Source organism: Dipodomys ordii, unplaced genomic scaffold (genome assembly GCF_000151885.1).
Source record: "Dipodomys ordii isolate 6190 unplaced genomic scaffold, Dord_2.0 Scaffold88, whole genome shotgun sequence".
Taxonomy (NCBI): Eukaryota; Metazoa; Chordata; class Mammalia; order Rodentia; family Heteromyidae; genus Dipodomys; species Dipodomys ordii.
In genome coordinates, this window is record NW_012267304.1 from 7,456,789 (window position 1) to 7,468,468 (window position 11,680).

The window sequence follows — 11,680 nt, forward strand, 5'->3', positions numbered from 1 at the left end:
CTTTCCTTTTTTTCCCTCTTCTTTTTTAATTTTACCAAACTCATTTTAACTTCTATTTGTTAACAAGGACCCGCTTTTTATGTATTGGACTTGGGAAATATAAGGCTATTAAAATAAACAATGGAGCAACAGTTAGCACCTGTACAGAAGTATCTTGTCATCTTGTAAGATGTACAGCTTCAGAAAACTGGCCCAGCTCTTGTGTGATGAGACTCAGACTCACCAGACAAGGCTCAGACTCACTAGTCACCCTCCCTCAAGCCAGAGATGGTGATTGGTGAATCAGAGACAGCTCCTTCTTACTCTTGCTGGAACCTCCTGCTATGGCAATCATGTTGTATGTAGATACAGTCTGTTTTGCCTTAGTAAGTGAAATAGGAGAAACCATGCTGACAGACCCTTTGAATCCCGTTAGGAAGTTGAATCTTCCACATTGAAACTTCCAACTTCAGTAGTGCTCTAGATTTGGAACATGAGTGTTTGGTGGCCATTCCAAATTCCAGGTGTCCTCATTTGATGGCTCTTCATTTCTCATTGTGGCCAATGTTGTAGCAATGTCTTGGTTCATTTATGAATGAGTGTCACCAGAGCCTATCAACCTGGAAATTGTCATTCCAGGAGCAGTCAGTGTGAGTCACTTCAAGAGGCCCACTGGGTAGTGACAGCTGGGTTCACCGCAGACAAGGGCCATTGTCTTGGCCATATGTTCTGAGTGCATGATGATGGCCCTAAGTGGTTGCTTTGGAAAAGCAGGTACCCTAACAGCTGGTATTGATAGGAATGCTGGATGGCTCAGAGAGCAATTGTCAGAATACTGTCCATTAAAGTTCCTTAATGTGGGGTGAGGAATGGCTCCTATACCGGATAGATATTCAGTATTGGCACTTGGTCCCTGCATGCGTTGGGACTGCACAAACTGTTCCAGTCTTGAATGGTAAAAATAATGCCACTGTATGGTCAGAAGCAAGAGGCATTTGATTCAAAGAAGATTGGTTGTTAGTCAACAGTGGAGGATATGGAAAGATTGATGGCTGTGAAGGTAGCATTGTATGCATCACCTTATGATCATCTATGGATGGTTTCATTGGTGGGGAGGCACTGCTTCCAGTAATGAAGTCAAACTCTGGGCCCATGTGGGAAAAGGCCAAAGCAGCAGCACATGTGGGAATAGAGGCACTGTGCTGCTGAACAACAAGAATGCCATTGGTGGTCCAAGTACACTATTTTTTTACAAAAATATTTAATGTACTTTTAATAGTTCATAATAATTCTATATGAGTACAGTGTGATAGTTAATGAATACATGTAATGTGTAGGATCTGAAATCTTAAATGTACATCAAGCTGGGCATTGGTGACTCACACCTGAAATCCTTACTACATAGGAGATTGAAATCTGGGGATCATGATTCAAAGCCAGCCTGGAAAGAAAGTCTGTGAGCCCCTTGTCTCTACTAACTACCCATAAAGTTTGAAGCAGAGCTGTGGCTCAAATGGTAGAGCATTAGCCTTGAGCAGAAAAGTAACAGACGGTGCCCAGACCCTGAGTTCAAGCCCCAGGACTAGCACAAAAAAGTACATAATTTCTTTATGCTAAGAACATTCAAAATCCTATCCACTAGCTTTGCTAAATAAAGTAACTGTTCTCAATCATAGTTATCTTACTGTAATATAGAACATTAAAAATTACTCCCAGTAGCTGTGGGTAATAGTGCTTTTGAGGGACCAAGAGTTGGTAAGGACAGGGCACCCTGTGTGGAGGTGGATTGGTGGGGGCTGGCCCTATTCCAAGTTGCCCCTGGTGCAGGTTACAGCGCACCTGTGGAGATGGATAATAGGGGTAGAGTGTATAAGGGCCAGTGGAGATTGCCCCCATCATTATCCATGATGCAGGCTACAAGGAACCTAGGGAAATGAATAGGAATGGGGTGTAGGGTGGTTGGTAGGGAATGAGTCCATTGTTAACTGCCCGTGATGCAGATATCAGACAACCTGAGAAAATGGAGAAGGGTGGGGCATAAGGGGAACAGTGGGAACTGGACCCATCATGACATGACCGTGATGCAGACTACAGAGGACCTGGAAAATGGTTAAGGGTGGGTTGCACTGGCCCATTCAGCAAGTTTCCTTGTTGCAGGCTACAGGGGGATTGGGGAAATGGATTGGGGTAGGTTGTAGGGTGGCACATGAGAATTGGGCCCATGGCAAGTAACCCCTAGTGAAGGCTACAAAGGACCTGGGATAATGGTTATAGGGGAGGTATATGTGTGCTGATGGATGCTGGGGAGAGATTGCATTTGCTCCCCATGATTCATAGGCTTTTTATGCCTAAACATCACTTGTAGATTCCCCTAACCCTATACACAGCACCACAAATGGTTCATTTCAGCCAAACGACTTAAGGATACCAAATTCCTGCCAGGACTCCAATATATGCACTCAATTCCCCAAATTCTATTCCACACAATTTCATAAGTTTCCTTAGCCCCCAAAATGAAAATGATCTAACTGATGAAATTGTCTTTTCTAAAGAGACTCATCTGTCTTTTCCTAACCATCTGAAAATTTTCCATACATCACTTTTCTAAATCAAGGCTACATTTCTGTGTACAATAAAGGTGAGATTTTAGTCAACTACATTTTTGTTTCTGCCATTTTTCTTCACATATGTGAGAAAAAAGAATTGCTGCAAACTTCATTACATTGCTTCCTCAAACTAGGGTTTATTTGACTCATGTTACTTTATACAGTTGATCATTTCTACTAATCATGTTTCCAACTATCAACAGCTCTTCTTGTGTTTTCCATATTAGTGACAGTATCTACCCAAACTCCAGAGTGTTACTCCCAAAATTTCTCTTGCCAATGTACATACAATACGTCTACTAGGCATTGTGATACTGATTTCCAAAATGCAAGTGTAGTATCCATTATCCAAAATGCGTGGGGCCAGAGTGATTCATATTTTTCAGATTTTAGAGCATTTGTGTCAACTCTACAACTTGAGCATCTCTAATTTAAAAATCCAAAATATGTATTTCCCTAAAACCTTTTGAGAACTAGTATGACATCTAAATGACTGAATTTTGGAACATTTTGGATTTTAGATTTTCAAATTAGGAATGCTCAATTTAAATCTTATTTTTTCTGGCAGTACTGGAGTTTGAACTCAGAGCTTCATGTTTGCTAAACAAGCATTCTACCACTTGAGTTATGCTTCCAGCCTTTTTCACTCTCGTATTGTGGTGTGTGTGATTGTGTGTGTGTGTTTGTGTATGTGTGTGCTGGTCCAGGGATTTGAACTCAGGGCCTGGATGCTGTCTCTGAGCTTTGTGCTCAAAGCTAGTGCTTTACCACTTGAGTCACAGCTCTACTTCCTGCTTTTTCTGTGTAGTTTATTAGAGCTAAGACTCTCATGAACTTTCTTGCCCAGCCTGGCTTCAAACTGTTATCTTCATATCTTAGCCTTTTTAGTAGCTAGGATTACAGGCATGAGCCACTGGCACCTTGTTAGTCTGGTTAATTTAAAGATAAAATCTCACATTTGCTCTGGTTAGATTGGACTATTATCCTTCTATTTATGCTTCCCACAATAGCTGGGATGATAGTGACACCAGCTATTTCTGATGAGATTCTCCTAGTCTCAATTTTCCTTACAGTTAGGATGATAGCTGCCTGTACTCAGCTTTTCATTGGGTGCTTTTCATTGGGTGAGATAAGAGTCTTAAATGATTTTGCCCATGAGATCCTCGTCATTGCCACCTCTACAGTGGCTAGGATTATAGACCCATTGTGGCCAACTCAACCTGCATATTAATTCAAATTCATTCATGTACCTTACCTCCACAGTCACTACTGAATTCAAGCTTGATCTTTTTATATTTAGATTATTAAAATATTCCAAAAATCTCCAAATTTTCTTCCATTCATATTATTGTAGCCAAATAAATCTTTGGAAAATGCAAATGACATCATGTCTCTTAACAAAAAGGATCATATCCTTTCCCCTTCAATGGCCATGTTTTAGGATAAAACTCAGACTCCTTGTCCTGAGTATATAGTTCCACAGAATTTGGCTCTTACTTGCCTTTTCAGTTTCAACTTTTGTCACCTCCCTTTTAAAATCTGTTTGTCATCCATATGCTGTCCCAATGTCCTATTTCTGCATATCTAGTGCTGTTTAACTCCCCCTACTCATCTATCAGACCCAGCTTATGTACTAGCTTTTCTAGACATCTTTCCATATGGACCTTACCTCCAAATTGTTTTCATGGCTCCATTATATGATCACTTTCCTAACACTGTACACACTGGCAAATATCTATTGACATGCTTGTTAATACACCAATAGTATTACTTTTAGGGTTAGAAACTGTGTTTTCATTTAGTCCCAGTATTTAGCACAGAATGCAGTATATAGAAGGATACTCAAGATATTTCCAGAATGAATGACAAAATAAATGAATGAACCATGAATTGGATAGAGTATCAAGTTGGCTTACGTATGTAAGATCTTTATAAGAACTTTGATGCTGTACAACTCACCAAGCCATTTTTTCAATTTCTCTCCCTAGGTATGACTGTAACTAAATCATGTTGAAATGATTAGGAATAGAAACAGATGAGGTGATCTTTGGATTCACAAGCTCTTCTCAGTCCATAAAGCTGTGGTTATGGAACAATAGAACTGTCCTGAATTAAATGGAGGGGGGAGTGAAACTAATTTTGCCCCCAGGAGACACCAAGTTATTCTACACTATCAATCAGCCTTGAACACAGATGGGATGCAGGCCAGACTAAAAATACTTCAGCCCTAGGTGACATCAGTACTGTGTTCTTTCATGTCTAACTCATCCCAGATGGAAAAGAAATCATTTGATAAGCAGTTATAGAAACAGGCAGAGTAACTTGCATCATGCTAAGGGTGACTACAGAGGCAAAATGCCACTGCAGATTTCATTGTCAATTATAAAGAACTCTGATAGAAATTTCAGTACGAATCCAGCAGACATATCCTTGTCATTATCATTGTAAATTCTTATTTATTGGGTGCCTGATAAACGTTAGTCTCTTCTCAAACATTTGATGGAGTCCATTCCTGCATCTACAGTGGATCAGGGAATACTTACTTGCCACTATATAGTGATACCAATCACCCAGACAGAAGAGAATGAACTCATATGAATATTCTAAGTCATAATGCAGAAGAGGTCCCAGACTGTATACAGGCATCTTTTATTCCTGTTTTCATCACTGGGTGCTATCCTCCCACCAAGCTTTCCCATAACTGCAAAGGAAGAAAAGCAGAAGGTATAGTTCTGAAAAAGTCACACACTTCCAGCAGTGGTATTCCAGATATGTTTGGGGATGGCAATAAATACCACAATTAGGGCTTTATAAATATGGTAGGGATGAGCCCTGTTCATTTCTCGGTCCTTCGCTATACAACAGTGCTTAGCTTTTAAGTTTCAAACCAAGCAGGAAAGGTGAGCTGTAGAACTCTGAAGAGCTGCTTAGTTGTGTAGTTACTTTTCAAGTAAGGATCTTATTTTGCCTAACGCAGCATATTGGGACTTGGGTGTCTGTGAACACTCTTATGGAGTAAATGAGAGAATAATTCTTCTAGATGAGTTTTAAATAACCACTGATGCACTGGTTTATGGGAAGGTGTTTAAAAAGCATGCAAACTCTAAGCTATACTACTGGTAGATAGGTGCCAACTAATTGAGGCTTAGACCTCTTTCAGAACTCCATTCATTTCCCTTTCCCATCCTTGCTAATCAATCTCCTTTCAAAGATCAGGGTTTGAGACAGTGGTCAAGCTCCATGGCATAAGAATTGGTATTTCTCATGATGCTCTCCACCAACACAATAGGCTTTGGCTTTCTTCCAGCAAAGCATGAAAGCCATGTGCAGATCAACATGGCTGCTGCTGCTCCACCTCCAGCACAGTAATAGGCCCAACCAAGCCGACAAGTACCTGTGTAAACAAGAACAGAGACATGAGGGTAGGTTTGTTTTCTCATACATTGTCTTTGGCAGCAGACTATAGCAATAATTCTTGAAGTGCAATCTTTATACACTCTCCTGGGAATATCATGGTTAGACTAAGAAGAGAAAATAGTAGAAGGAATTAAATTTTGTATTTTTCCCTTTCTTCCTTTGCTGGCTGTTGATCTCTATTTCAGCAAGCGGTTATAAGATTTTATTTTCATGTCACAGGAGTAACTGGGGGTGCTTTGGGTGGTGATGGTGTGACAATGCTAATTACAATGATGATAAGAACAATTGATCAAGTGTCAAACATATGCTAAGCTCTTTTTGCATACACCTCATTGATCATCAGAGAAACTACACGAGACAGGTACTTTTTATTCTTGTCTGATAAAAGATGAGGCAACCAAGGCAGAGGTTAACCTAATTATTTTTTAATCACACATTTAGAAAATTATAGAATCAGGATATAATCCCTGTACATGATGACTTCAGTTTTTCTTGTAGGGTGTAGGGCTTGAACTCTGGGCCTGAGTGCTGTCCCTCAGCTCTTCAGCCCAAGGTTAGTGCTTTGCCACTTGAGACAAAGCTTCACTTCCAGTTTTCTGGTGGTTTATTGGAGATAAGAGTTTCATGGACTTTCCTACCTGGGTTGGCTTTGAACCACAGTCTTGGGATCTCAGCCTTCTGAGTAGCTAGGATTATAGGCATAAGCCACCAGCACCATGTGACTCCAAACTTTTAACTACCGTGAAGGGATTACTTTCAAAGGCTATGTATTGCATCATGAGGAAGTATAACATGCAAAATCAAATCCCTTCCCTCTTTATCTGTTCTGACCTAGCCTTTCAACATGCAGGAGGGAAATATGCATTTGAATAAAAAATGAAACTTCCAAGGGGAAACTTCCAGTTTAAAATGTAATGGAAAATGTCACATACATAAATCTATTTACCCCACCACTTGCCAGTTTATTACAGATAGATTCCTTTGTTTGGAGAATTTATAGTTTTCAGTCATTTGTAGTTTTCAGAAGATGTTAATGCCAAGAGAAACAAGAAGAGCTATTATTTCATGAGGTATTGGAGTAACTAACTGAAAAAATAAAGTGCTTTAGCAAACAGGACTCTGAAGTTGTAGCAGGTGCCTAAATTATGCAAAATTGCAAGAAAAGTATTGAAAAGAGGAGGAAATAACCTTGACCTGCCTCACAGTCTTGCAGAAGCTAGTCTTGACTATTCCAAGTTGAAGATGCCAAGACTGGTATTTAGGAAAATTTATTTTTTGTTTGTTTGTTTTGGCCGGTCATGGGGCCTGAACTCTGGGCCTGGGCACTGTCCCTAGCTCTTTAGCTCAAGGCTAGTGCTCTAGCACTCGAGTCATAGCGCCATTTCTGGCTTTTTTCTTCTTATGTGGTGCTGAGGAATCGAACCCAGGGCCTCATGCATGCAAGGCAAGCACTCTACCACTGAGCCACCTTCCCAGCCTGGAAAATTTATTTTTTAAAGGCTATATTCAATCAAAACATTAACTGCTTCTGTTCACATAGTTCCCTGTGACTTGGTTTTCCTTGTTTTAAGTGGTTACTTGATGTACCATATGAAGAATCTAAAGAGGCCCCAAGTTAGGTTTGTTTACTCTTTTATTTAGGTTAGCCTAATTTATACCAAATTTCCCAACTTGGAAATACTCTTTCCACTATGAAATCTCCATCATGTTGTCTTTTTTCCCCAAACACTGTTTCTCTTCTTACTCACCAATTCATATCTACCACAGAATACTATTCAGGACTTGGCCCCAACTATATCCCTTCCCAGACTCACTCTAGTACACTCAAGTTGACTCAACCAAGTAGTTGTCTGATAAGTCATCTCTACATCTCATATACAACTGCTAAGCAAAAACAATGGAAAGAAGATTTGCATTTCACATATTTTCATCTGCCAGTTCTCTTTTCTAGATTATTGGCTAAACAGTACAGGTGTATTTGTTTTTAGCTTGATAGTGATTTGTGCATGTTACCTATAATGGCTATAATTTCCAATATGTATGATTTAGCCTACTCATATTTTAGAGCTGGGTACACTGCATTCTCAAACTTCAATATGCAAAACTCTGGTTCAATTTTTTAATTAAAATGGAAAATCCAGCTACTGAAATATTCTTTTTATTCTTTTTTTCTAGGTATTTTGTTTATTTTCAAGGTGATGGACAAAGGGGTTAAAGTTACATAAGTAAGGTAATAAGTATATTTATTGTCAAAATTATTGCCCTTTCCCTCATTTTTCTCCTACTTTCCCTCCACCTCAACACCCCCCCCAAATTGTATAGATCATTTCCAAAATATTGTCTTATGTATAACATACCATGGACCTTTCCACCATAAGAGCTATGCACATTCTGTTCCTCTACCTAATATGCTGTCTACATGTACTTACGTTTGCATGTATCTGCCACACACACAAACACAGAGTATGTTTTGCCTTGATCAAAATTTGGCTTGATTCAATATTCAATATTCTTTTTTTTTGGTTGGTCATGGGATTTGAACTCTGGGCTTGGGCGCTGTCCCTGCGCTCTTCAGCTCAAGGCAAGTGCTCTACCACAGCACCACTTCTGGTTTTCTAGTGGTTTATTGGAGATGAGTCCCATGGACTTTCCTGCAGGGGCTGGCTTTGAACTGCGATCCTCGGATCTCAGCCTCTTGAGTAGTTAGGATTACAAACATGAGTCACCGGCGCCCAGCTAATATTTAATATTCTTTAGAACCCAGTTATAACCCCTCTGTACATCACCTTGACAATAAAAGTAAATTTTAAAAACCCTGATAGCTCCATATTATTTTTTATTGTCAAGGTGATGTACAGAGGGATTTCAGCTATATAAGTAAGATAATGAGTACATTCCAAGAGCAAATCTTTAAAGAACTATCTTTCTGATTTGGGAGCCATTATTAATACTCAGTCAATCCACAGAAAGTGTCACGGGATGCTTCTACAAATGAATCATTGTATGGAAAGATACATCAGAGAGCAATGACAATGAATATCATTCTTTACCTGTGATTATTTTTTAGGAAGTCCTGTAGACTATCATCAATCTATAAATTTCATTATTAGACATGCTATTTAAGAACTGAGAATGTAGTTCATTAGTCCGTACAGTAAGTGCTTGCCTAGCATGTGCAAGGCTCTGAGTTCAATCCTCAGTTCTGCTAAATATAAGTCTTTTCCTAATACTCTCCTGACAAACATTTATTGAGTACCTATGATGTTCCAGGCATTTTCAATACACAATCTTACTTGATTTTCACAACTACCTTAATAATTACTATTTAGGAGGGAAATAAGTGTCTGAAAGGCAAATGTCTTAGCCAACTTAGACAGAATTGATATGTTATTGCAGCATTATTGACCATAGCTAATATACGGAACCAACCCAGATGCCCCTCAGTAGATGAATGGATCAAGAATATGTGGTGTATATATACAATGGAATTCTATGCCTCCATGAGAAAGAATGACATTGCCCCAATTTTTAGGAAATGGAAAGACTTGGAAAAAATTATATTAAGTGAAGTAAGCCAGGCCCAAAGAAACATAGGTCCCATGGTTTCCCTTATTTGCGATAACTAGTATATGTCTGAGAGAAGCAGAAAAGGTCAGATAAGATGATGTTAAGTGAAATGAACCCCAAGATAAGGACACAAGTGGTTTTTTCTTGCTTGCTATTGTTTCTAACATATTTATAAGGTACCACGTGATTTTTGTGTTGCTTTGTATGTCCCTCCCCCACGGTATAACCCCTGTTTTCACTGTATTTGATGTTAGTATAATCTTGGGAATGGAAGGGAAAAAACAAATTGTTTAAATAGGGATACAGGCTGATCCATTGCAACAATGAGATGTACAAGATGCCATGTTTAAAAACGAACTTTACAATTTAGGTGTGGGGGTAGGGTAGTTGTAGAGATGGGAGGGAAGGGAGGGTAGGAGAAAAACAAAGGAGGAGGCAACAATGCTTGATAAGAAATGTACTCATTACCTTGCTCATGTAATTGTAACCTCTCTGTACAGTATTTTCACAATAAAAAACTCATTTTAAATAAATAAATAAATAAATTTCAGAGTTGAGATGTGAAGGCTAAGCCTAATTTAAAGATCAAAACTCAAAAGTAAATGCTCCATAACGTCCCTTTCAGTCATGCTAGTAGAACAAAACCAAGGACACAAATTATTAAGGACTACATTTTATGGGAAAGTAAAATATGTTAAACTAATGTCCCCTCTTTCCAGGCCTCAGTTTTCCCTTTTAAAGTAAAAGTTTTATTAAGTGGATTGCTTTCTTAATTTTATTTTTATTTAACATATACCAAGCACACAAGGGGACTCATTATGACAATTCTATAAACATGTATACAGTGTAATTTAAGTAAATCTTTCCACTACATTCTCATACCCTTCTCCCTTCCTCTCTTTTCCAGTCTTTGGTAGGTTTCATTATGATGTCTTCATATGTGTTCATGTGTATCAGGAATATTTTATATATAATATATTAATATTTTATAAATATATGAAATGTCCATTGATCTTCTTTACCCCTTAGTACCTTAAGGAAAAATTGAGTCATTCTAATTCAAATTATCCATTACACTATAAAATGATAAGTACTTTGAAATACACATGAGTAAAACATCATAGGAATAGACAGAAGAAGAGGAATGAACTACTCCTAGCTGGCTGATTTAAGGCTCAGGTAAGGCTTTAGGAAGAGACAGCATTTCTTAGAATTCAGCCTGGCTCTAGTATTGGGAAGTCTCTTTTTTCCAGCAGAGGGAGTGTTTTATGTGACTGCACAAGCTACAGAAGCAGTATACTATTCAGAGTTATTTTAAAAATATGTCCACATGGAGTAAAAAAAAAAAAGCTAAATGTAACCAAGAGTGGACATGAGTTTTACTTTCTCAAAAATAATGAGGTACAATGGATGGTTTCTCATTCAAGAAATGATTTGTTAAAGTAAGGTTACCCACTATTGACACACAATTTCTTCAGCCTGGAAAATCCTCTGTTACAGAGATGCATAAGGAAGACCTATGTTATTCTAGGCATTGAGGCATTGTAGCACTCTACCTTCTGCATATTAGATGTCCTCAGTAACTTATTCCTTCTCTTTCTCTTCTTTTAAAAGGAAAAAACTATGCCAGATATGGGGGAACAGTGTTTTCTTCTATTAAGAACCACAATATTAGAGAATTAGTGTGGGGTGATTATTCTGAATGTTATGTGAAAGAGATTAGAAGTATGTAGAGGCCATAATGGTATCGGTGTCCAAAGACATTGGTGTGCAGTAAACAAGGCATAAAACAGTTCCTAACAACAGAGTATAACTTAGTCAAAAATGTCAATAATCTTAAGGATAGACAATCTGATCCTTAGGATAGATACTTAGTGTTTGCACTAAGTATCTATCCTTTAAATTTGCTACAAAATGAATTTTGATAAATGAAGGATTAAACCATCAGAATAGAATGTCTACAGTTAGGAAAGATCAAGCAGACTGGAATTGAGGTATCATTAGCTTTGAGGTTTCTTTTGTTTTTTTTGGGGGGGGGATCTGGTCGTGGGGCCTGAACTCTGGGCCTGGGTGCTGTCCCTCAGCTCTTCAGCTCAAGGCTAGCACTCTAC

The 11,680-nt window shown here is 38.6% G+C and overlaps 1 protein-coding gene across 2 annotated transcripts in view; it reads right to left on the minus strand.

The window, feature by feature from the left end:
* Positions 1-5,797: 5,797 nt before the first annotated feature.
* The window catches only part of Lhfpl1 (lipoma HMGIC fusion partner-like 1), a 55,630-nt gene continuing 49,747 nt past the window's right edge, over positions 5,798-11,680 (minus strand). For both annotated transcript variants that reach the window (XM_013025859.1, XM_013025860.1), the window contains one exon: positions 5,798-5,979. In XM_013025859.1, the coding sequence (XP_012881313.1) occupies positions 5,798-5,979 (182 nt within the window). The remainder of the gene's footprint in view (positions 5,980-11,680) is intronic.